This window comes from Physeter macrocephalus, chromosome 4, assembly GCF_002837175.3.
Source record: "Physeter macrocephalus isolate SW-GA chromosome 4, ASM283717v5, whole genome shotgun sequence".
Lineage (NCBI taxonomy): Eukaryota > Metazoa > Chordata > Mammalia > Artiodactyla > Physeteridae > Physeter > Physeter macrocephalus.
This window is the reverse complement of record NC_041217.1, coordinates 68,752,528-68,780,159: the sequence shown is the minus strand read 5'-3', so window position 1 is coordinate 68,780,159 and position 27,632 is coordinate 68,752,528. Positions and strand designations below refer to the sequence as shown.

Genomic DNA, 27,632 nt, shown 5'->3' with positions numbered 1-27,632 from the left:
GCTGTGATTTATGTCATAGAGTGTTCTGCCTATGTTTTCCCCTAAGAGTTTGATAGTGTCTGGCCTTACATTTCGGTCTTTAACCCATTTTGAGTTTATTTTTGTGTATAGTGTTATGGAGTGTTCTAATTTCATACTTTTACATGTAACTGTCCAATTTTCGCAGCACCACTTATTGAAGAGGCTGTCTTTTCTCCACTTTCTTGCCTCCTTTATCAAAAATAAGGTGACCATATGTGTGTGGGTTTATCTCTGGGCTTTCTATCCTGTTCCATTTATCTATATTTCTGTTTTTGTGCCAGTACCATACTGTCTTGATTACTGTAGCCTTGTAGTATAGTCTGAAGTCAGGGCACCTGATTCCTCCAGCTCCATTTTTCGTTCTCAAGATTGCTTTGGCTATTCAGGGTCTTTTATGTTTCCATACAAATTATGAAATTTTTTGTTCTACTTCTGTGAAAAATGCCAGTGGTAGTTTGATACGGAATGCATTGAATCTGTAGATTGCTTTGGGTAGTAGAGTCATTTTCACAATGTTGATTCTTCCAATCCAAGAACTTGTTATATCTCTCTATCTATTTGTATCATCTTAAAAGTTCCCTCTATGCCTACTTTCTGCAGGGTTTTTATCATAAATAGGTGTTGAATTTTGTCAAAAGCTTTCTCTGCATCTATTGAGATGATCATATGGTTTTTCTCCCTCAGTTTGTTAATATGGTGTATCATGTTGATTGATTTGCCTATAATGAAGAATCCTTGCATTCCTGGAATATTCTTCAATTTGTTGATGTGGTGTATCACACCGATTGATTTGCAGATATTGAAATTAATCAATTGATATTGATCATTGTGCATGATCCTTTTAATGTATTGTTGGAGTTGGATTGCTAGTATTTTGTTGAGGATTTTTTCAAGCATGGTATATGATGTATGTTTTCACTTGGAGCTGATTAGAAATTGTTATTTGGGTCATATGCTGGAGATGATGTTATTCCTCAATTGTTTGACCTAGGTAAGCAGATTCAAGTCTGATAATCCTAGATATTCAAATTCTGTTGTCAGCCAGAAATCAAGCTCTCTTCTCTCTCATAGGATTAGGAGAAGATGTGTAGTTCCTGAATTCCTTTGAAGACTTTCAGTATCTTACATGACATGGTGAAGGGCAATTGTCCTGGAATAGATGGGCTTTCTGTAATGGAAAAAAGAGAAAAATAAAGTAGGTCAATAGGGACTAGAGCGTCAGTCCACTCCTCATGGATATAGAGGTGGTTTAGAGAGCACTAACAGGCAGAAAGGGATATTGACAGCATAAGCAGGATTAAATTTAAAAAACAAGTAGGTTAAAAACTCAGTTATGTGTGGTGATTCTAATACAAGATAGCTTCTTGGATATGTTTTGGAGCTGTCCTGAGACTTTCTGTATCCTGCTGGTTTTTGTGCATCTGTAAAATGGCCCCTTTACTTTTACTATATTTGCAAAGTCATAGGTCTGAGAAGAGAGGCAAGAATGTAAAAAGAGGTGTCAATCATAGGCTTACCTCTTGGGACTGTTGAACTTCAGAGTAAATTGTGGTGGTGTCATTGTTTTTCACAGGTTTTGGGATTTCCATTTCCTGTAAAACACAATCATACCAATTTGGCTCACATAAAGAGAAATGTACTCATGCACAGATACAGTAAGTCCCCTACCTATGAGACTTCAAGTTGTGATAGTTCAAAGATGTGAACGTGTGTTCGCATGTCCAGTCATGTAAGTTAGTTCACGTGTCTGGTGTACATTGTCATGTCAAGTGGTTGTGTACTTGACAACAAAGTAAGTACACAAGCTTTTGTGTACTTACTTTGTGTAGTTTACTAATGAAGACCTGATAGAATTGGAGGCTCAAAGAAAGAAGAGAGACAAGAGGAAGAAGAAGTAATTGAAGAACTGAACAGATTCACGATACAGGAAATGGCAAGGGGATTTTCTTTATTTGAGGAGGCACTGTTAGTTTTTGAGGCACAGGACCCAAATATAGAACAGTACATGAAGGTTGCAGCAGCCGTTCAGAATGCGATCCAGTGCTACCGTGTCATCTATGATGAGAAGAAAAAGCTACTACCGAGACCTCACAGGATCATTTTTTCAAGAGAATAGATAAAATTGAATGCAGCAAGGAACCAGAACCTGTGCCATCAACGTCAGGCATGGGTGAAATTGCAGCTTGCCCTCCACCTCCTATTGCAGGAGATCCTTCAGCTCTGCCATCTCCCATGTCCTCTTCCTCTGCCAGTCAGTAACTCTTCTTGCCTGTTCACTCGATGCCAGCCCCTGTATGCCAGCTCTTGTACCGTATTACTGTACTTTTCAAGGTACTGTACTGTAAGATTAAAAATGTTTTCTTGGGGCTTCCCTGAAAAAAAAAAAAAAAAAAAAAAATGTTTTCTTTATTTTTTGTGTTTTTTTGTTTTTTATGTATTATTTTTGTGAAAAGTATTATAAACCTATTACAGTACAGTACTATATAGCTGATTGTGTTAGTTGGGTATCTAGGCTACCTTTGTTGGACTTATGAACAAATTGGACTTACGAGCACACTCTCGGAACGGAACTAATTCGTATGGAAGGGACTTACTGTATATTCTTGGGAAAGGCAGTGTGACAAAAGAGGGATGATGTCAAAGTTCTTCAGGAGGAAGGCTAGGGAGTGTTTAGCAAGAGAAGCTGGAAACAAAGCACCACTAGCTCTTAAACCTGTGAAGGATTAGTCACCTTTCCTGAGCCCCAAACAGAAACACAACACTCCAGCAAACCGGTGGGATCAAGAACCAGAGAGAGACAGAAGGGCAACCTTGTTGGCAGGTGGTGTGAAGGAAAGAAAGCATTCTTGTCCTGCATCCAACTCTACTCTCCATCCTCTATTTTTAGGAACTAACCTACACACCAGACGGTTATTGTATTACATCTTTTGTTTCAGATCTTTACTACCTATAACTGGAGTTATTGCCTGCTTCATTTTACCCCTGTGATTCTATTTGCCTGGTCATCATGTCATTGGGGTTCTCCTCAAGCAAGGGGAACTGGTAGAGCAGGACTATCTTGTCTTAAGAATGGCTCTGCTTGGAATAAAAAGTCCGGCAGTAACAGAAGTCCCCCATGCTCATAGTTGTTGGCATTTTAAATTAATTAAGGCATATTTGGGGTGTTATCAAAACCTCTGAAACTCTCCAAAGTACCATGTTTTGCTAAGCAAAAGTTAACAAACTTGCCAGAGAGTTTCTTGGTTTGTTGAGAGTAATTCATCTTGTCTTCAAGAGGAAATTGGAAAGGTAATTGAAATATCTGAAGTGAGAGCACTTCTTATTGTTTGCTAGCTTCAGAGTCTACTTTGCAAACACCTGTGAGGGGCTTTGTGAAGGGAGATTTGCTTGTGGAATCCAAGGTTTCTAGCCAGACCATTGTTTCCATCAACTGAAAATGCTGGCTCTCTTGGCTTATTTTTCAGAAGACATGGAAAATGGCCTCCCAGTATGTGTAGTGTTATTTAGAAATGTACCACCTGCAGGTGCTTTATTTTGGGGTTGATGGGGAATTACTGATGCATGGCGAGGAGTTCCTGATGCCTGACCAAGGCCATCCTGTTATGTTGCTAGAGGGCAGGGGACGATTGAGGACTGCTCATGCCTTTAGTGTCCTCTACTGTTGAGGGATTGCAAATTCTTGCCCCTCTTTCCCTCTTGAGAGACTATTCTGAGCTCCCCCATTTCCCCTACATCCAGGATGAGAAAGCCCCTGATACAGAATCGTGCCCTCTGGGGGTTCTCAAACTTAAATGAACTCTGATCCATCCAGCAAGTATTTACTGAGCATCATGCTTAGACATAGGGGAAGAGAGAGGAAGACATAATTTTCACTTCCAGGCAGCTTGTAATTAAGCTGAAGGGACAAGACTTACTGATGCATTAAGCAGTCAGATTAAGCAATGTAAAGCAGGGTATGAGTCAACATTCTGTTGAGGTGTGAGCATTGAGGTCTAGAAAGGTCCCACACATAACTCTGCAGTTCTTGTCACTGCCTTTGCCTCTCTTCAATGGTGTATGTCATTTGGATTTAGAAAAGTTTGGTGACAAGGTCATGTATAATGACTGTAAAAATAATGACCATGAAGGAGTATAAACCTGAAAGTACTCACCCTGTTTGAATGGGTGACCTGAGCATACACAGTGTTCCCTGGAGAGAAGGAAGCATACTCTAAGTTGCTCACAGTCTCTGTGTTAACACAGGAAAGCACAGTCAGTAGCTGAAGGACTCTGGTCTGCTCTCCCAGGACCTTGTCTACCCCAGACCATTCTCTGACCCCAGAGAGGCAGTAGTTCAAAGGATGGCCCTTCCTTAGGGTTCATTCATTTTTGACAGTCTTTGGAGTTCTGGGTTGAACCAGAACATTCTCAGCCATGTGATCTAGTTCTAACCTCATCTCCTCAGGGGAACATGGTCTTGAGCTATCCTAAAGCCTCAGAGTCTCCCTCTGGCTTCACAGGAAGGGAAGCTTCTGGGACCAAATAGCACTGCCTACACAGGAGCTAGAGAACCTCACTGGTGAGCATAATGGAGCCAGATTATTTCACATATAATACTATTAAACTTTTCAGAGCTCCTTAGAGTGGGTTTGATTATATTAGAGATGAGGAACTGGAGGCTCAGAAAGTTTTACAGACTTGGTGCAGACTCACACAGGAAGTGATCAGACAAGAATTTGAATGCATGCCTTCTGACTCCAAACCTCATGCCAGGTCCTCCATGCATGAAGTCATGTATCTCTCATCCATGAAATGAGACTCAATGCCAATCTGAGCCTGTGTTTTTGCCTCTATATCATACTTTCTCTTTTGACTATGTCCACTCAATGCGCAAACGCTGGCTGAAGAGAGTGATGGGGTCAAACAGTTTGTCTTTGGGCATTTGATGCTGTAATCCTGTCTTTACCCTGCACCTCCTGTTGATAATGGACAGGTCATGAGTCCTTTCGCTGGCGCTTAGTCTCTCCATTGGCAGAGTGGGGAATGACCCTAATCTTACGCCAAGAAATTGCATGAGTGACCAGTTTGCATTCTTGTAAGGGACCCTGTAAGTCACACAGGGGACAGACTTGCACAGTTCCAGGTCTTATCCCGTTGCACCATCTGGTCCATCTGAGTAATGACATTCTGACTCCCTCCTCTCTCATTATCCAACCCTCTGAATGCCCCCCTTTCCTTTTCACTTGGTTCGTCCCATCTGTTTTATGATTGGGAGTTAAGAGTCTGGACGCTCACCAGGACACTGGGTTTGCTGAGTAGAGAATTGAAAGAAACCTGAAAAATAAAAACAGGGAATTTGAAATCTGTGACTATAGTGAGAGAAGCCTTCCACCCCCTACCCCTAGATGTGTCTCTCTAGAGGGTGTGGTGGAAGGGGACCCGAAAGGGAAGGGCAGGCAGGCCCTGAGACTGGGTCCTGCATTTTCCAGTAAGACACTTTTCTAGGAGATTAGCACATGTGTATTCACAACCCAGGTGTTGTCCCAGTGGACCAGCTGAGCCAGGGTTTGCATCCTCCCTCCCTTTATCTGTCTTCTACAAGACAGAGTATTGTGGAGGCCCCAAACGCTAAATCTCTGGAACCTTGGAGAAGAGACAGTAAGTAGGAAGGAAGGAAACCTATTTTTTTCCTCCAAACAAATAACACGATGATGACTACGACTATACATATTGAAGAAACTGCCACTACAATCCACATGGTATCCAGGTGTTCATTTTTTTCATTAGTAACACCTAAAAAGAAAAAAAAAGAAGTTGCACTTGAGACACATCGAGTGAGGCCCAGAGTGGTTTTTTAGAGCTTCTACTGCATCTCTTTTAGACCATCTTTGGGGGTTGGGTGGGTTCATCTATACCCAGAGGCTCTGGGGGTCTGAGCAGGCTTTCTGGGAGTGGGAGTCCCATTTAGGCAGACAGGGCGTGGTGGAGCCTGGTAGAGCCAGTGAGAGGAAGCAATCCTGCCTTCCCAAGGACTTTTCTCTTGGGCTCTGAGTGGTCTGAAGAAAGGGTTGGTGGAGGCGCAGGGAGGAAGGAGAGACCTCTGGCGTAGTGAGAGGCATGGAGCCCCAGGGGATGTCTGTCCCTTCCCAGTGTCACTTGGCTGCCTCCTACTGGGCTGCTGTTTTAGGAATCATAAAGAGCACGAGAGACATCCCACACCCCACAGCTAGTCAAGGCTCTCAGAGAGACCTGAGACAGACTTACTTTGGCAGAGACTCTTGACAGAGACAGAGAAGGATGAATTGCTGACAGGATTCTCAGCTACGCAGGTGTAGGTCTCTTCATCGAAACTCTTGGGGTCCCAGGAGATAGTGAGGTTTGCGTCACTTTGAAGTGTGTTTCCTGAGACCTGCCACCTGAATAAGATGCTATCATTTGGATTGTCCACAGAGCAGGTCAGGTGGATCTCACAGGTCCTATTTTTAGACCATTTGGTGTGAGGGACAACTTGTAAGTTCCTCAGTCGTCCTGTGTGCAGAGAAGAGGCCTGGATTAAGGACAAATGTCTTGGCTCAGCCCTCTGTGAAAAATATCTCTCACCTCGATGTTTCTGTATTCTACCTGACACTGCTGTGTACTCTGTAAATAACTCTGCATGTACTGCCTAATTGATGACATCAAGGTCTGGGGTGACCAAATGATAAGGGACATCAGTATGAGACAGAGTAGGCAGTGGGAGAGAGGGAAGGGAAAGACTGGGGTTGTCGCCAACTAGTTAGGTCATTTTGAGCTGATCACTTTAATTTTTGGAGCTCCAGTTTATTCCTGGGGGTCCTTCTAGCCCTTGTTCACTGCCCCTCATGTAAAGATAATTTGGAGACTAAGCTAAGGGCCAGCACTACCTTAGCCAGGTCCGAAACCAGAAGACAAGGCACACTTCTCCATTGTCAGAATTCCCTAGATGGGATGGAAGATAAAAGCTTAACACTCTTGGAGAACTGTATTTCCTACAAATATGTGGGAATATTGGTTCTCACTGGAGCTGATGCTGGCTCAAATGATGACAAAGAGACCTTGATGTAGAGTGTCACCAAGTCAGAAAGGGAAATGTTGAGAACTAAAGAATTAGGAAAGGAGGAAGTGAAGAAACAGAGAGAAAGCAAGAAATTCTGGGGAAGAAAGAAATGCAATATATTTGGGATTACATATGTTGCAGAAATATCTGAGAGCAGAGACCAGAAAATATCACCTAGTAAGGTGTCAGTGGCTGTGAATCAATGGGGACGTGAAAGCAGTACAGAGAAGCCCTCTGACCTAGACTCTGCCCAAGGGTTGAAATAAATGTGACCCAATAGAAATAGAATGACTCCAACTGTCTGATTAGAAGAGATTAAGTAATGCTTTAAGCTTAGCTAACTGAGTAGGGGTGGTGGAACATACCTTGCTAGAACAGAATTTTCATGTCATGGCAAGGGTGTTGGATTTGGAGTTAGGAAGACCTAGGTTAGAATCACGGCTTTGTCATTTACTGGCTACATAGAAAAATTTTAGTCTCTTCATGCCTAAGTTTCCTCATCTATGAAACTGGGCAATAATACTTACTTCTTGGGTAATTAAATGAGATAACATGTAGCACAGAAATGACAAATATTTGGCATGAATATTACATCTCCTTCAGCCAATGTCTGTTGCTGACCTCAAAAACCTATCTTGATATCTTTCTCCACTTGATGAATATATAACTACTGACTTGATATTTCCACCTGGATATAATGTGTATCTACAACTCAACATGTTCAAAAAGATTCCTGTTTTTCTCTCCAAAACCTTCTCAATCTGCAACTTTCCCCATCTTAGCTGACAACAACTGCATACTTCCAGTCATCCAAGCCAAAAGCCCTGGAGTCATCCCTGACTCATCTTTTCCTCTCATACACCCACATCACAAAATCCTGGTGGTTTTTCCTCTAAAATATATCCAGAATCCAACCACCTCTCACTACCTCCACTGCTCCCACTCTGGTTCAAGCCAGTATTACCTCTTGCTTAGATAGTTGCAATGGCTTCCTAATTGTTTCAGTGGCTTCCACCCTTGTCCAAAGAGATCCTTTATATAAGTAAGTTAAATTATATTACTTCTCTGCAAAACCCTCCAGTAGTTGTCCATTCCCCCAAAATAGAAGCCAAAGTCCTTGTTATGGCTCTCATAGCCTTAGATGATATGGCCCCCTACTTCCTTACTGACCTCATTTCCTATTGCTCTCTTACTCTGCTCCTTGATGTTTGACCTTCTTTATATTCCTTGAGCTGCCAGACACAGGGAGTGCTTGTGCGGGATGGCTCTTCATCCAGGTATCTGCATGGCTCACTCTTTTACCTCCAACATGTCTTGGCTCTAATGTCATCTTCTCAATGAGGCCTATTATGACCACTCCATTTAAAATTGACCACTGCTCTCTGGCACTTCTGATACTCTTTATTCTGTTCTAATCTCTCTTTCTCCATAGCACTCGCAGCTTACTGTGTCATTTGTTTATATATTATGTGTACTGTTTATTATTGCTCCCATATTTCCCACTCAGAATGTCAGTTCCATGAGGGTAGGGATCTTTGTTTTGTTCACTGATGTATTTCAAGGGCCTAAAACACTGTCTCATATATTATCCCTGGCTAACAAATATTGTTGACTCAGTGAATAAACAACATGACTCTGATATCTTTCTTAACACTGAACCCTAGACAGTTACTCCCAATTAATTGATATTGGCCCATAAGATCAAATCTTTGCCATCCCTAGCCTAGTACATACAGAACAATTGGCCAGTGTTTTTTTTTTAAACTATATAATTTATATCTTAAAATTCCTTTGCACAATTGTAAAACATGTTGGTGTAGCTTACACATCTCTCTGTGTATGTGCCTTTGAAGGAGAGGTACTCCAAAAGGCCCTGAGAAGGCATTGGCATTCAGCCTCAGGAGTGTGGTTGTTGCAGAAGAAGTTGTGCTTGGTCTTCTAAATAGTAGCAGAAGAAACTTGTCTCAACAGTGTAATGGAGCCTAGTACAGGGTCTAGAAGTCACAAGATTTAGGTTCTAATCTTGGCTCTGTCACTAACTGCTGTGCAATGCCATTGAATTGTTTTGTTGCTGGGCCTCAGTCTAGCTCCAAATGCCATGCTTTTTACCACTAAGCTATAGTGCACACTTGCAGTCACATAGAATTGAAATACGTACTATTTTTCAGTCCATACACAATTAAACCCCATGCTTTGACTCACTGAAGATCCTCAGATCATAACTGGTAAACAGTGAAGAGGTCAGTGTGGTTATCTGGGCGCTGTAAGGTCCTGTGTCTGCCATCGTCAGGTTGCTGATCTGCAAGGAGTAGGACTCGATGACCTTCAATTGATTTTTCCGCTTTGGGTCAGTCACCCTGTTTAGTGCTTCATTTGGCTCTATGAAGATGATAGATTTTCCAGCATGAAGCCAGGTGATGGACATGATCTTCTCTTCCACAGGAAACTTCAGGGTAAGTGTTACAGACTCCCCCACGACCCCGTTCACAATCAATGGGGTTGAGCTGGTTTGTGAAACTGTGTTCCCTGTGAACACAGAAAGGAAACGGCTATAACTCTCCCTGCCCTCCCCCTGCTCCCCACACCTTTTCTCCATACTCTGCCGGTCAGTTAGAGCTCTCTGATGCTGAAACCCAGAAATATGATGAAAAGGGAAACGGTTAGGAGGAGTGTTGAAATGGGCAATCACGGAGGTTCCACCCCAGCAAAATGTCTGGCACTCTTGTTTAAGGAGTAGTTGGTCCAGATGATCCTGGCCAGTCTACCCTCCCACACTAGCTGGTCACTCCTGGGTCATGGCCACACTATCTGACCCCAGCCTCTGAGTTATCTGGGCATGAGATAGAGAGGGACAACTATATCAACTCTCTGGCACAGACTTCAAAACCCACAAGTCTTTGCTGATGAAATATAATCAAAGCTTGACATTTATTAAATACCTACTGTGTTCAGCATAGTAGGCTTGTGAGATTTAGAGGACTAATAATAGGAATTTACAGTTCTTATACATTATTTCATTCGACGCTGCCAACAATTCTGTGAGGCAGTAGGATGAATATTACCATCTCCATTTATAGACAAGGATCTGAGGCACAGAGAGGTCACCTAATTTTCCCAGGGTTACCTAGCTAAGGAATAACAGAGTCAGGATTCAGACCCAACTCCTTTGACTCTAACTACTTTGTGCTCTTTCCATGATACCAGAAGATATCTTTTCTTCTTCCAAAAGATTATTGTCTAGTAGTTGAGGAGATAAAAACTGATAAGCATAAAAGTAATACATATAACCTCAAAGTAACATATAATGACTATACTCTCATGAGCCTATCTCAGAGTCATTAATTTTCAAGCAAAAAAGGTGAAATAGTCACAATAATTCTTAAAGAAGAAGTTTCTTTACCACCCTTTGCCAAATTCCTAGCATTTATCATACCATTTTTTTAGCCCTCTGTTTACTTTTTTCCCAGCTGACCATGCCTTAATTATCTTTATATCTCAGCACTGTGCCTGACACAAAGTAGGATCTGGAAATGTTTGAGTGAATCAATGAATAGGTAACCATTACCACAAACAACCTTCTCAAGACCTCTTAGTTCTCAGGAGAGGATCTGAGTAGGGGAGGAAATGTCTCTTGGGATATTTGCACTCAGCTCCTGGGTGACCTCACACTTCCTCTCTTTTTCTCAAATTGTCACATGCATGCCCGTCATATGAACACTGCCATCAATTCCCCCTCTTTACTACATCTTTCCCATCAGCACTTTAACATGCTGTTGTTTGTCATTTGACCATTCTTTCCTCTCGGAATCACATGGGTGAATATCACAAGCAAAATCTTGAGTGAAAAAAGAAAATACAAATACAAATAGAATGCGGTGGCATGCTTACATTTATTTAAAGTTAAAAAAACAGGCAAAACAAATCTATTCTTTTAGAAGTCAGGATAGGGTTACCTTTGAGGAGGAGGGAGGGATAGCAAGTAAGAGGGAGCATAGAGGGGGTTTTCTGGGCTGCTGGTAATGTGCCATTTCTTAACCTGTGTCTGGATACACAGATTTATTCATTTTATGATTATTCATTGAGCTGACGCTTAGGATTTGTAATTTTCTCTTTGTATGCTATATTTCAGTAAAAGAGGTTAAAACAACAAGAAAAAACAAAACAAAGCAATTACAATGGCCTATGAGGGCCAAAATGATCTGGTCATTTTTCTCTTTTTAGCCTAATTTCCTATAACTCTCCCCCTTGTTCCCTTTGCTCCCACTATGCTGGCCTGGTTATTCCTTGAACAGGCCAGAGTTGTACACTTGTAATTCCCTCTGCCTAGAATGCTCTTCCCCCAGGTGTCCACATGGCTCACTCTTTCATCTCCATAAGGTCTTTAATGCAAACATCACCTCTCAAGGAGGCCTTCTGTGACCACGCTTTCCTCACCACAATCCCTCACTCCTGTGTACTCATTGCCTTTGAATTTGTTTTTCTCTGTAATACTTTCTTTCTACCATACTTTGTAATTTGCATATTTGTTTTTTTGTTCTTTTTCCCTTCTATAAGAATGTAAGCTCCATGAAAGCAAGGATTTTTTTCTGTCTTGTTCACGGTGGTGGACATTCTTGAACAGTGCTTGGCACATAGTAGGCACCCAATGAATATTGCTGAGTGAATTAGCACAGCTTCATCCCTTGTTTTGGAGGTTCTCTGCCCAGGATGTTTAGGACCAGTTTCTCTTTGTAACGGATCTCGGCATACCCTGTGGCCCAAAGACTCTCCAGAAACTGTTCTTCCTTCTCTAGCACAGACCTTTAAGTTTCCTTTGTTTTTATAGATTGAAATCATTCATTTATTTAACAGGCCATTCATTGCACTATTTGTTCAGCTCTATGCCAATTCAGTGAGTAAAAGCTTTAGAAATCATGGCATTCAGACCATATTTATTAGATTCCTTTTATGTACCAGTTTCTGGACTGAAGACTGAATATAGAAACGAATAAGACATTATCCGTCCTCTGGACTCACCGTGTGGTAGAGGAGTCTGACAGTAAACATGTAGCTATGGTGTGGTGAGTTAGGCGTTGACCTAAGATAGGGTTTGCTTCTGCATTGCCCTCACACTACTAATTGCACCCTGCACACGCATTATCAAGTGTTTCTTTCTGTTAGATATAGTTAAAATGTTCTTTTCCTCTATTTTTCATAATCTTGAGGGTAGGGATTATGCTTATTATCTCTGTATTCTTAGCATTTAGCACAATTTTGAGCTCAATAAATGTTGAATTGATAGAGATAAATGCTCTATAGGAGCATAAATAGTGAAAATGATGGGCTAGAAAGGGTTGGGGGTTGTCAGGGAACACTTCGCAGAGAAGTTAACATTGTAGTAGGGTTTTGAAAAAAACAAGAAGTTCTCCTTGCTTGATTATTTCAAGAATGCCCAGCTTTTTCTTTGCTCTGTTGTTCCCTTTGCCTGAAATAACTTGCTCACATTTTCCCATCTGGTGAGCTCCTATTTATCCTTCAAGGATAAGTTCAAATATCTGTTTGCCTTTGCTTATATTTGTGGGGTTTGCATTGGTACAGGGGAGGAGAAAGGAGTTTGTGGTGGGAGAAGAGGAGAAGTTATAGAAGGAGGAGAAGGGGTTGGTAGTAGTAATTCCCTGCAAGTCTAAGAAAAAAAAGAAGATAAGAGCCACTGTGCTTAAGGAAGGTAAAGGTAAGAAGTTACTGAAAAAGTTCAAAGGCTCCTCTGAAAGACTTTGGACTGAAGGAGAGCTGCTTTGGGACCCAGATGATGTGGTGTGGCCCAGAAGGCACAAGAAGGCCTTTTTCTCTACTCTGCCTGGAATCAGCACTGATGCTTTGGGAATGTCCTGGGTCAGCATCCTTGACATGAATATCAATGTTCTCTGCAGAGCATTGGGGTCTTCTGTAAGTGGTTCAGCTGGCAGCAGATTTGGAGGTCTAGAACCAGAAGAGACTAAGAATTGGGAGGATGCCTCATGACCTTAACAGAAGGCTGCTTTGGAGGCCTATGGGAAGCATCCCTTATAAGTCACTGGGAGCCACTTGGAGCATGGGGGTGGTGCTGAGGTCCATCCCCTGGTGTGGATGTTCAGTCAGCAGAAATTTGGGGTATGTTTGTTTACATGTTTCACTCACTCTGGAAACATGAGTAATGGAGGGTAGGGGCTGATTTCTCAAGAGATTTAATAGAGAAGGGAAGAGATATATAAGGCAGAATCTTGAGTAAGACAAGTGAAAATGAAAATACAACATACCAAAACTTACAGGGTGCAGTGAACACAGTGCTCAGAGGGAAAATTTGTTCTTTGAAAAGATCTGGAAGATTGACATACTTTTAGCTAGATTAATTGAGAGAACAATAGGGAAGGCTCAAATTACTAAAATTAGAAATGAAAGAGTGGACATTACTGCAGACCTTATAGAAATAAAAACGATTATAAGAGAATATTATGAATAACTGTATGGCAACAAATTAGATAGCCTAGATGAAATAGACAAATTTCTATAAACAAACAGATAACCAAGACTGACTTAAAAGAAATAGAAAATCTAAGAGGACATTAAACAAGAGATTGAATCAGTAATCAAAACCTTCTGGCAAAGAAAAGTCCAGGACCAGATGGCTTCACTGGTGAATTCTAACAAATATTTAAAGAATAATTAACGTCAATACTTCTCAAACACTTCCCCAAAAAAGAAGAGGAGAAAACACTTTCTAATTCATCCTATGAGGCCGGCATTACCTTTACCAAAGCCAAAGATATCATACACACACACACACACACACACACACACACACACACACACGCACGCATGCACAAACTATGGACCACTATCCCTTATAAGTATTGATGTAAAAACCTTCAACAAAATATTAACAAACTGAATCCAGCTGCGTATTAAAAGGATTATACACCAAGACTAATTGGAATTTATTTCAGGAATGCAACAGTGATTCAACATATGAAAATCAATCAATGCAATATACTACATTAATAGAATTAAGGAAAAAAGACACATGATCATCTCAATTAATACAGAAAAAACATTTAACAAAATCCAACACTGTTTCACACATAAGAATCTAAGAATAGAAGGGAAATTCCTCACCTTGCTAAAAGGCATTTGAGAAACCCACATCTAACTTTCTATTCAAGAATGGAAGGGACTTCCCTGGTGGCGCATTGGTTAAGAATCCACCTGCCAATGCAGGGGACACGGGTTCGATCCCTGATCCCAGAAGATCCCACATGCCATGGAACAACAAAGCTCGTGCACCACAACTACTGAGCCTGTGCTCTAGAGCCCGCGAGCCACAACTACTGAGCCTGTGTGCCATAACTACTGAAGCCTGCATGCCTAGAGCCTGTGCTCCACAACAAGAGAAGCCACTGCAATGAGAAGCCTGCCTACTGCAATGAAGAGTAACCCCAGCTCACTGCAACTAGAGAAAGCCCACCCACAGCAACAAAGACCCAATGCAGCCAAAAATAAATAAATAGATTTTTTAAAAAAGAATGAAAGACTGAAAGCCTTCCACGTAAGGCCAGGAACAAGATAACAATGCCTACTTTCACCACTTCTATTTAACATTGTACTGGAAGTTCTAATTACAGCAATTAGACAAGAAAAAGAATAAAAAGTATCTTAATTGGAAAGGAAGAAGTGAACTATTCCTATTCACAGATGACATGATCTTATAGATAGAAAATCCTAAAATAGATTGGTTGAAAATGGCAGAGTAGAAGGACATGGGCTCATCTCCTCTTACGAGAGCACCAAAATCACAACTAACTGCTGAACAGCATTGACAGGAAGATGCTGGAACCCACCAAAAAAAAATAACCCACATCCAAAGACAAAGGAGAAGCTGCACTGAGACAGTGGAAGGGGCACAATCACGATAAAATCAAATCCCATATCTGCCAGGTGGGCGATCCACAAACTGGAGAACAATTATACCACAGAAGTTCTCCCACTGGAGAGAAGGTTCTGAGCCCAATGTCAGGCTTTTGAGCCTGGGGGTCTGGCAATGGGACTAGGAATCTCCAGGGAATCTGACTTTGAAGATCAGCGGGATTTGATTTCAGGACTTCCAAAGGACTGGGGGAAACAGAGACTCCACGCTTGGAGGTCACACACAAAGTCTTGTGTGCATGAGGACCTGGCTAAAGGAGCAGTGACCCCATAGGAGACTGAACCAAACCTATCTGCTAGTGTTGGAGGGTTTCCTGCAGAGACATGGGCAGCTGTGGCTCACTACAGGGACAAGGTCACTGACAGCAGCAGTTCTGGGAAGTACCCACTGGTGTTAGCCCTCCCAGAGGCTGCCACTAGCCCCACCATATAGCCTGTAGGCTCCAGTGCTGGGTCGCCTCAGGCCAAACAACTAACTGGGAGGGAACACAGCCCCACCCATCAGCAGACAAGCAGATTAAAGTTCTACTGAGCACAGGCTCTGCCCACCAGAGCAAGACCCAGTTCTACCCACCTCCAGTCCCTCCTATCAGGAAGCTTGCACAAGCCTCTTGGATAGTCTCATCCATCAGAAGGCAGACAGCAGAAGCAAGAAGCAATCCTACAGCCTGCAGAACAAAAACCATAGTCACAGAAAGATAGACAAAATGAAAAGGCAGAGGACTATGTCCCAGATGAAGGAACAAGATAAAACCCCAGAAAAACAGCAAAATGAAGTGGAGCTAGGCAACCTCCCAGAAAAAGAATTCAGAATAATGATAGTGAAGATGATCAAGGATCCTGGAAAAAGAATGGAGGCAAAGATTGAGAAGATGCAAGAAATGTTTAACAAAGACCAAGAAGAAATAAAGAACAAACAGAGATGAACAATACAACAACTGAAGTGTAAACTATACTAGAAGGAATCAATAGCAGAATAACTGAGGCAGAAGAACTATCATTATTCTGAATTCTTTTTCAGGTAGACTGCCTATTTCCTCTTCATTTGTTTGATCTGGTGGTATTTACCTTGCTCCTTCATCTGCTCTGTGTTTCTCTGTCTTCTCATTTTGCTTCACTTACTGTGTTTGGGGTCTCCTTTTCACAGGCTGCAAGTTCGTAGTTCCCGTTGTTTTTGGTGTCTGCACCCAGTGACCCAGTGGCTAAGGTTGGTTCAGTGGGTTGTGTAGGCTTCTTTGTGGAGGAGACCAGTGCCTGTGTTCTGGTGGATGAGGCTGGATCTTGTCTTTCTATTGGGCAGGACCATGTCTGGTGCTGTGCTTTGGGGTGCCTGTGACTTTATTATGATTTTAGGCAGCCTCTCTGCTAATGGGTGGGGTTGTGTTCCTGTCTTGGTAGTTGTTTGGCGTAGGGTGTCCAGCACTGTATCTTGCTCATCATTGAGTGGAGCTGGGTCTTAGTGTTGAGATGGAGATCTCTGGGAGAGCTTTTGCTGTTTGATATTACATGGAGCTGGGAGGTCTCTGGTGGACCAATGTCTTGAGCTCAGCTCTCCCACCTCAGAGGCACAGGCCTGACACATGGCCGGAGCACCAAGACCCTGCCAGCCACATGGCTCAGAAGAAAAGGGCAAAAAGAAAGAAAGAAAGAAAAATAAACAATAAAATAAAAGTTATTAAAATTAAAAATAATTATTAAAAATAAAAAATGTAATAAAAAAAGAAAAAAAAAGAAAGAAAGAAGAGAGCAATCAAAACAAAAAACAAATCCACCAATGATAACAAGTGCTAAAAAGTATACTAAAAAAAACCGGAGAGACAGAACCCTAGGACAAATGGTAAAAGCAAAACTATACAAAGTCACACAAAGAAGCATACACATACACCTTCACAAAAAGAGAAAAAGGAAAAAATCTATCTATTATCTATCTATCTATCTATCTATCTATCTATCTATCTATCTATCTATCTATCTATAAAAGGAGGAAGAGAGCAACCAAATCACTAAACAAATCTTCCAATGATAATAAACTCTAAATATTAAACTAAGATAAACACAAAGCCAGGATCAAATTAGATGCAGAAAGCAAACCCCAAGTCTACAGTTGCTCCCAAAATCCACCGCCTCGATTTTGGGATGATTTGTTGTCTATTCAGGTATTCCACAGATGCAGGGTACATCAAGTTGACTGTGGAGATATAATCCACAGCTCCTGAGGCTGCTGGAAGAAATTTCCCTTTCTCTTCTTTGTTCGCACAGCTCCTGCGGTTCAGCTTTGGATTTGGCCCCGCCTCTGCGTGTAGGTCACCTGAGGGCGTCTGTTATTTGCTCAGACAACCCTGGGCTTACAGTAGCAGCTGATTAGGGGGCTCTGGCTCACCCAGGCCAGGGGGAGGGAAGGGTACGGAATGCCAGATGAGCCTGCAGTGGCAGAGGCCAGCATGATGTTGCAACAGCCTGAGGTGTGCTGTGTGCTCTTCCCGGGAAGTTGTCCCTGGATCACGGGACCCTGGCCGTGGCAGGCTGCACAGCTTCCCGGGAGGGGAGGTGTGGATAGTGACCTGCTTGCACACAGGTTTTTTGGTGGCTGCAGCAGCAGCCTTAGCATCTCATGCCTGTCTCTGGTGTCTGTGTTGATAGCTCGCACCTGTCTCTGAAGCTCATTTAGGCAGTGCTGTGAATCCCCTCTCCTCATGCACTCCTAAACAATGGTCTCTTGCCTCTTAGTCAAGTCCAGACTTTTTCCGGGACTCCTTCCCTGCTAGCTGTGGAGCAGTAGCCCCCTTCAGGCTGTGTTCATGCAACCAACGCCAGTCCACTCCCTGGGACCTGACCTCCAAAGCCCGAGCCTCAGCTCCCAGCCTCCACCCACCCTGGCTGGTGAGCAGACAAGCCTCTCAGGCTGGTGAGTGCTGGTTGGCACCAATTCTCTGTGTGGGAATCTCTCCACTTTGCCCTCTGCACCCCTGTTGCTGTGCTCTCCTCTGCAGCTCTGAAGCTTCCTCCCCCTGCGCATCCCCCATCTCCACCAGTGAAGGAGCTTCCTAGTGTGTGGAAACTTTTCCTCCTTCACAGCTCCCTCCCAGAGGTGCAGGTCCCTTCTCTATTCTTTTATCTCTGTTTTTTCTTTCTTCTTTTGCCCTACCCCGGTACGTGGGGAGTTTCTTGCCTTTTGGAAAGTCTGAGGTCTTCTGCCAGCGTTCAGTAGGTGTTCTGTAGGAGTTGTTCCACATGTAGATGTATTTCTGATGTATTTGTGGGGAGGAAGGTGATCTCCACGTCTTACTCCTCCACCATCTTGAAGGTCTCTCTGGCATGATATATTTAAAATGATGGAAGGGAAGAACCTACAACCAAGAATACTCTACCCAGCAAGACTCTCATTCAGATTTGAACGAGAAGTCAAAACCTTTACAGACAAGCAAAAGCTAAGAGAATTCAGCACCACCAGACCAGCCTTGCAACAAATGTTAAAGAAACTCCTCTATGCAGGAAAGAGACTAGCAACTTAAAACAAACAAATAAGAAAACAAAAACAACAACCACAAAAAAACCTTGCACATATATAGACTGATATATCAAAACCTCATGGGGACAGCAAACCCAAAAACTGCAACAGATACCCACACACAAAGAAAAAGCAACCCAAACACAACACTAAAAACAGTCATCAAATCACAAGAGAAAAGAACAAAAGAGGAAGGGAAGAAAAAAGACCAACAAAAACAAAACCAAAACAACTAAGAAAATGGCATGAAAAGATGCTCAACATCGCTAATTATTAGAGAAATGCAAATCAAAACTACAATGAGATATCACCTCACACCAGTCAAAATGGCTATCATCAAAAAATCCACAAACAATAAATGCTGGAGAGGGTGTGTAGAGAAGGGAATCCTCTTACACTGTTGGTGGGAATGTAAACTGGTACAGTCACTGTGGAGAACAGTATGGAAGTTCCTTAAAAAACTAAAAATACAGCTACCATATGACTCTGCAATCCCACTCCTGGGCATATATCCAGAGAAAAATATGGTCTGAAAGGATACATGCACCCCAATGTTCATTGAGGCACTGTTTACAATAGCTAAGACATGGAAGCAACATAAATGTCCATCAACAGAGCAATGGATAAAGAAGATGTGGTATATATATATGATGGAATATTACTCAGCCATTACAAAGAATGAAATAATGCCATTTGCAGCAAAATGGATGGACCTAGAGATTGTCATACGGAGTGAAGTAAGTCAGACAGAGGAAGAAAAATATTGTATGATATCCCTTATATGCAGAATCTAAAAAGAAATGATACAAATGAACTTATTTACAAAACAGAAACAGACTCACAGACTTAGAGAATGAACTTATGGTTACCGGGGGGAAGGACTGGGGGAAGGGATAGTCAGGGAGTTTGGGATCAACATGTTCACACTGCTATATTTAAAATGGATAACCAACAAGGACCTACTGTATTACACAGGGAAATCTGCTCAATGTTATGCGGCAGCCTGGATGGGAGGGGAGTTTGGGTGAGAATGGTTACATGTATATGTATGGCTGACTGAGTCCCTTTGCTGTGCACCTGAACCTATCACAACACTGTTAATCAGCTACACTCCAATATAAAATAAAAAGTAAAAAAAAGAAAAAGAAAAAGAAAAAGAATCCACAAAAAAACTATCAGAGCTAATAAATGAATTAAGCAAAGTTGTAGCATAGAAGATCAATTTACAAAAATGTACAATTACTACATGTATTTTTACAATTGTAAATTTACAATTGTATATTTTTAATTTGTATTTCACAAATACACATTGTATTTTTAAACACTAGCAATGAACAATCTGAAAAGGAAATTAGGAGAACAATTCTATATATAATAACATCTAAAATAATTAAATATCTATGAATAATTTAGCCAATGATATTCAAGACTTATACACTGAAAACTATGAAATATTTTGAAAGAAATTAAAGAATACCTAAATAAACGGAAAGACATCCTATGTTCATGGATTGTAGGACTTAAGATTAAGTATTTGGCAATACTACCCAAAGCAAGTTACAGATTCAGTTCAATCTCTATCAAAATTCCAATGACTTTTGTGACTTTTTTTTCATAAATAGAAAAGCCATTCTTCAAATTCATATGAAACTGTAAGGGACCCCCAACTAGCCAAAACTATATTGAAAAATAAAAACAAATTGGAGAACTCGCACTTCCCAATTTAAAAATTTTCACAGCTACATTAATCACATGCCAGTGCATTGCTGGTATCAGGGTAGACATATAGATGTCTATATGGAATTGAATTGAGAGTTTATAAATAAACCCATACATTTATGGACAATTAATTTTTTTTTTTTGGACAATTAATTTTTGACAAGAATGCCAAGATCGTTCAATGGGGAAAGAATGGTTGCTTCAACAAATAGTGCTGGGACAACCGGATGTCTATAAACAAAAGAATGAAGTTGAACACCTACCTCACACCTATACAAAAATCAACACAAAATGTTTCAATGACCTAAATATGAAAGCAAAATTTATGAAGAAAACATAGGGGTAAATTTACATGATCTTGGATTTGGCAATGAATTCTTAGATATGACAACAAAAGTGTGAGCAGGAGAAGAAAAAATAGATAAATTAGACTTCATCAAAATTAAAAACTTTTGTGCATTAAAGGACATTATCAGGTAATGAAAAGAAAACTTGCAGAATAGGAGAAAATATTTATAAATCATATACCTGATAAGGGTCTAGTATTCAATGTAGTCAAAGACCTCTTATAGCTCAAAAAAAGAAGACAAATAATCCAATCAAAAAGGGACAAAGGACTTGAATAGACATTTCTCCACAGAAAATATACAAACGGCCAATAAGCACATGAAAAGATGCTCAATATCATTTGTTGTTAGGGAAATGCACATCAAAACCACAAGACAGGGCTTCCCTGGTGGTGCAGTGGTTGAGAGTCCGCCTGCTGATGCAGGGGACACGGGTTCGTACCCCGGTCCGGGAAGATCTCACATGCCATGGAGCGGCGGGGCCCGTGAGCCATGGCCACTGAGCCTGTGCGTCCGGAGCCTGTGCTCTGTCACGGGAGAGGCCACAGCAGTGAAAGGCCCGCGTACCGCAAAAAAACCAAACCAAAACAAAACAAAACCCACAAGACCCTTTACATGTACTAAGATGGTGATTAATAATAATAACAACAATAATAATAGTAAATAATTGGAAAATAAGTTTTGGTAAGGATGTGGAGAAATTAGAACCCTTATACATTGCTGGTGGGATTGTAAACTGGTACAGCCACTGTGGAAAAAACTATTTAGTGATCCCTCTAAAAGTTAAGTACAACATTACTATATGATCCAGCAATTTCATTCCTGGGTATATACCCAGAAGAATTGAAAATAATACTTGTACAAAAGTCTTCATAATAGAACTATTTGCAAAAGCCAAAAGGTGGAAACAACACAAATGTCCATCAGTAGATGAGTGGATAAATAAATATGGTACACACATACAATGGAATATTATTCAGCAATAAAGAGGAACGAAGTACTGATACATGATACAATATGAATAAACATTGAAAACATTGTACTAAGTGAAAGAAGTCAGACATAAAAAGTCACATGTTGCATGACTTCATTTATATGAAATATTCAGAATAGGTAAACCCATTGAGCCAGAAAGCAGATTGGTGTTTGAAGAGGGATGGGGGAAGAAGAAATGAGAAGTGATTGCTTAATGGGTACAAGGTTTTCTTTTGGGGCGATGAAATGTTTTGGAGCAATAGAAGTGGTGGTTGCCCAGCATTGTGAATTTACTAAATGTCACTGAATTGTACATTTTAATATTATTATTTTGTTTTGTGAATTTCACCTTAATGAAAAAAAAGAAAGATAAAAATTTGTGTGCACATGGAGACACAACTGAGATAGTGGGAGGCTGAAAACTGGGAGATGTGGAAGGCTGGCAGTCCAGTGGGCACAGACCACAGATTCTGAGAGGTGGAAAGACACAGTTGTCCTTGAGGATAGTGACAAAATATAAACAACTCTCTGCCTGTGGTGAGCAACAATAAACGTTTGAAGGTGTGAATGGTTAGTAAGAAGTAGATAATGCTGTTCAGGGGAAGAGGAGTCATCGGATTACAATCTCTTAGCAGAAGAGCCTGTAAATTTTTGACTCAAAATGTCAGAATCATTTGGTTGGCCCATGTGTATTGGCTGTACATATATTTCCTACCACTGTTCTCTCTTCAGCATCAGAATACCTGTATCTGCTTCTTGCAAACACACTTGAAGAATTTGTTCTTATTTCTCCATCCCTCCAAGCCCACTGTGACTAAAGTCTCATGAGTGTGGTTCATGAAGCAGCATTGGGGTTGCCTGGGAGCTTGTTATAAATGCAGAATCTTAGTCTCCATTCCAGAATCAGCATTATAATAAGATTCCCTAATAATTTGTATGCATATTAACATTTGATAAGTAAGTTCCCACCTATAAAGAATAAAATGGAGAAGCAAATGAGATTCATTTTCTCCAGGGCATGATAATGTCTGATTTCAGTTATACCAATTGGGATTATTTCTTAACATGGTTTATCTTTTCAGATACATTTCTTAAAAGTAGCAAGTGATGGTGTCCAGCTCCTTGAAAGAATGTAGGCTGGCATGAGTCACCTTCCTTCATGCTTGTTTTCAAGATTGATTTTATTTGTGCCATACTCTTGTCACAGTAGTTTTCTTTCCCTTCCTTAATCACTCCAAACTCTTCCCTGCACCAGGACCTTCGCACATGTAATTCCCACTGCTTTGAATGCTTCTTCATTAGACTCCTCCCCTGTTTGACTTCTTACACTCTTTAAATATCAGAGGAGATGTTACCTTTCCAGAAAATCCATTCCACATCACCTCATCCCAAGCAGATCCTCTTGTTTTTCTCTCCAATGGTACTGAAACCAAGAAGGACACTGTGGGGACTCCTGGGCATGGAAGGCTTTATGTTCCCCATTTCTTGTTTGTAGGGAATAGACTCCAGCCTCTATGACCTTCCTTGAGTTCCAAAGGGCAGATTAGAACAATTGCTAACCAGGGAGGAGAGGGGATGCAGAGACTAGAGAGGAGCAGCCAAGAAACAATAGTGTAGCCTTGGGGCAGGGTCCTGGTTCTGCCTCAAGGGTTAAACAACAATATCTTTGAGCTCTTCTACAGAACTTAAACCCAAAAAATGGAAGATATCAGCATGCTTCATTCCAGATTAAAGGAACCAGAGAAGCTGTTCAAGAAGACCACCTGAGGCCAGATTAAAGGAACCATAGAAACTCATCAGATTACCTGAGACCAAATTAAAGGAGTACAGGTCCTGCACACACCCTAATCTTATCAGCAACCCCAACCTTGAACCGTTGCTATAAAACTCACCAAATCGTCCCAGGTTGGGACACACAGTTTTTGAGGACAGGAGCCCGCTGTGTCTCCGTTGTCTGGCAAAGCAATAAAGCTACACTTTTCTATTTCACCCAAAACTCTGTTTCTGAGATTCAATTCAGCACCAGTGTACAGAAGCCAAGTTTTCCGCATCAGTACCCTGCTTATTTTCTTCCTAGGATCACAGTTTATAATTATATATACATTTATGTGAATATATAACTGTGTATAAACTAACTAGCAGAGTAAAGTGGTTATGAACACAGACTCTGGAGCCAGGGTCCCTGATTTCTAACCCTGGCAATCACTGCTTTCCTCCTGAGCCTCAGAACACCTGCAAAACACATTCAAGTATGTTTCCTTTCTGCACCATCCCCACTTCCCCCATAACAGTGTGACATTAAGCAAGTTACTTAAGTGTTGTATGCCTTCTTTCCTCTTCTTTAAAGTGAGGATAGTGTATATTTCATAGGGCCCTTATGAGAAGTATTGATGGGAATGAGGAGAAGCAGTGGAATTTTAACCTGAGGACATTCTGAATATTTAATTCTAGAGATGGGTTCAATTTTGCAAGGAGGCAAAGACATGGGTCTCTGCTCCCACGCTGGGGAGTGGCTCTTGAATGTGTAAGTGAATTCTCCCTCTTTCTGCATCTTATACATATTTCCCAAGTTTATGTCCTCCTTACACTTTTCTCCTTAACTTCATTTATTACTTCTATGCTGTGACTTCTAAGCTTCCAGCCTCAGCTCTACATCCAGTCCTAAATTTCCAGCTGCTTTCAGGAAATCTTCTCATGGATATCACACTAACATCTTAAAATTAGTAGCTCCAAAATTGAAATCACCTTCTCTTCATGGCTGGTCCCTCATCCCCGCAACTTTGTAACCTTCTTTGGCTACTCTGAAATTTCACCCGCCCCCCAATATTTCATATCTCCTTTCCCTGCTTGATTTATTTCATTCTTATCATTTATCACTATCAAATATACTATTTCACTTATTTATCTTGTTTATAGTTTGTCTTCCCTGCTAAAAAGTTAACTCCACCAGAGCAGGAATTTTTGCCTCCTTTGTTCATGGTGTATCCCCAGGAACTAGAACAGTGCCAGGCATCCAGCAGGTGCTCAATGAATATTTATTGGATGACAGTGAATTCACTCCCCCCCCATTGCCAGTTAATCTAGTTAATTCTTCATCTATGGTGATTTTTGCTTCTGTCCTTCTTTCTCTTGTGCTGCTACCACGTTTATTCAACTGTCACTGTTCCTCAAAAATATTGCAAGAGCTTGCCACCTACTGGATAAGGAAATTTGGGCAAGTTATTTTAAAAGGGGATAATAATAGTATAGACTCATAGAACTGTCATAAGGCTTATGTATATGATGTATGTACAGCATTTGACCCAGTTCCTGGAACAGTATGAGCCCTCAATGAATATTAACTATTTTTATCTGCTACCCTGGGCTAGTTCTGGGCTAGCTTTCCTGTTTCGTCTTCTGCCCCATCCTATACTTTGGCCCCAGTTGACCACTTGTGGTTCTCCAAACCTGACACGAACCTTCATGCTTTCCACAGAATGGACAGCAGGGAATGAGAAGCAGGCAGGATCAGAGAATTCCTTTCTGTCTGCCAAATTAGGTACTGCTGGACTAGATAGACCCTGATTTGCATCAAAGGAAAGGAAAGCTGGAGAACGCTTTTTATCACAGTAAGCAAAAACTGAGAGGACTATTTCTAGTGTTTTAGTTGGATTCAGAAATTTCGGCTAAGCTAAACCATAGAGTTTCAATATTTCCAATGAAGATCGTGAGGCTCAGGAGGAAAATGTAACCTACCTGTGATACCGCAGTAAGTAAGAAGGCTTCTTTTCTTAACTTTAGGTCTCTTTGTACCACAACATGCTGGTCATAAACCCCAAACAGTCTTGTCTCATAAAAGCACATTTCCCAAGCCCCAGCAGATAATTCACTTAAATGAAAACACAGTTGAAGCTGTTAACTCTGAACCATCTCAGGCCATAAGCTTTTAGGCTGAGAGGCAATGGCAGTTTAGCAGGCACCACTGTGAGCCCCACCGGATCCCTTGGCAGAGAGACAGACAGACACATATAAATAGGTGATTTAGACTGAGCAAGCTGCACAAAACCAGGAATGACTCATGACTACATGGGTCTGCTTCAGCATTTACCTGGGCCAAGGCAGAAGGCAAGCGTGAGAGACGGGAACAGCCAGATCATGCTCTTAGCAGTGGAGAATGGTGCTGGAGACCTCAAGGCAGTCAATGTTCTTGGCATTGTCTCATAAACTGAAAGTGCTTCAACTGAAACTTCGCTCTTCCTCTCAGAGGCGTGACAAGGCCTTCTTCCCACATACAAAGAGTCCCAGTTTTATTTTACTACTCTGTTTATTTCTTTTCTGAGCAAAGTGCAAAAATCTTGTGTGTGATGTGAATTGGAAATTTCACTATCTATATCCTTTTTTCTTTCTTTTTGTATGGTAGTAAAACAACCTAAATTACATATTGTGGTTATGCAACCTAAAATTTACTGGGTGTTTTTTTTTGAATTTTATTTTATTTTTTTATACAACAGGTTCTTATGAGTTATCCATTTTACACATATTATTGTATATATGTCAATCCCAATCTCCCAATTCATCACACCCCCACTCCCAACCCCCTGCCACTTTCTCCCCTTGGTGTCCATAAGTTTGTTCTCTACATCTGTGCCTCTATTTCTGCCCTGCAAACCATGTCATCTGTACCATTTTTCTAGGTTCCACATATGTGTGTTAATATACGATATTTGTTCTTCTCTTTCTGACTTACTTCACTCTGTATGACAGTCTCTAGATCCATCCACGTCTCTACAAATGACCAAATTTCTTTCCTTTCTTTGGCTGATTAATATTCCATTGTATATATGTATCATATCTTCATTATCCATTCATCCGTCGATGGACATTTAGGTTGCTTCCATGACCTGGCTATTGTAAATAGAGTTGCAATGAACATTGGGGTGCATGTGTCTTTTTGAATTATGGTTTTCTCTGGGAATATGCCCAGTAGTAGGATTACTGGGTCATATGGTAATTCTATTTTTAGTTTTTTAAGGAACCTCCATACTGTTCTCCATAGTGGCTGTATCAATTTACATTATTCCCACCAGCAGTGCAAGAGGGTTCCCTTTTCTCCACACCCTCTCCAGCATTTATTGTTTCTAGAGTTTTTGATGATGGCCAATCTGACCGGTGTGAGATGATATCTCATTGTCGTTTTGATTTGCATTTCTCTAATGATTAATGATGTTGAGCATTCTTTCATGTGTTTGTTGGCGATCTGTATATCTTCTTTGGAGAAATGTCTATTTAGTTCTTCTGCCCATTTTTGGATTGGGTTGTTTGTTTTTTTGTTATTGAGCTGCAAGAGTTGCTTATAAATTTTGGATATTAGTCCTTTGTCAGTTGCTTCGTTTGCAAATATTTTCTCCCATTCTGAGGGTTGTCTTTTGGTCTTGTTTATGGTATCCTTTGCTGTGCAAAAGCTTTTAAGTTTCATTAGGTCCCATTTGTTTATTTTTGTTTTTATTTCCATTTCTCTAGGAGATGGGTCAAAAAGGATCTTGCTGTGATTTATGTCATAGAGTGTTCTGCCTATGTTTTCCTCTAAGAGTTTGACAGTGTCTGGCCTTATATTTAGGTCTTTAATCCATTTTGAGTTTATTTTTGTGTATGGTGTTAGGGAGTGTTCTAATTTCATTCTTTTACATGTAACTGTCCAGTTTTCCCAGCACCACTTACTGAAGAGGCTGTCTTTTCTCCATTGTATATTCTTGCCTCATTTATCAAAGATAAGGTGACCATATGTGGCAGGCAGATTCTTAACCACTGTGCCACCAGGGAAGTCCCTGATAGTATCATTTGATGCACAAAAGTTTTTCGTTTTAATGAAGGCTGGTTTATTTGTTTTTTCTTTTGTTGCCTATGCTTTTGGTGTCATATTCAAGAAATCGTTGCCCAATCCAATGTAATGAAGATTTTCCCCTTTGTTTCCTCTAAGAGTTTTATAGTCTTAGTTTTTATATTTATCTCTTTGATACATTTGAGTTGATTTTTCTATATCATTTAAGGCAAGATTCACCTTCCTTCTTTTGCATGAGGATATCTAATTTTC

At 41.0% G+C, this 27,632-nt stretch overlaps 1 protein-coding gene across 1 annotated transcript; it reads right to left on the bottom strand.

Moving 5' to 3' along the window:
* Positions 1–1,135: 1,135 nt before the first annotated feature.
* SLAMF6 (SLAM family member 6) lies at positions 1,136–25,755 on the bottom strand. Its single transcript, XM_024115994.1, has 8 exons — positions 25,650–25,755; positions 9,278–9,601; positions 6,265–6,528; positions 5,680–5,793; positions 5,290–5,334; positions 4,173–4,249; positions 1,539–1,613; positions 1,136–1,189 (listed from the first exon to the last, which is right to left on the bottom strand). Exons 1-8 carry the CDS (start codon positions 25,753–25,755, stop codon positions 1,136–1,138), a joined length of 1,059 nt encoding a protein of 352 aa, XP_023971762.1.
* Positions 25,756–27,632: the final 1,877 nt, after the last annotated feature.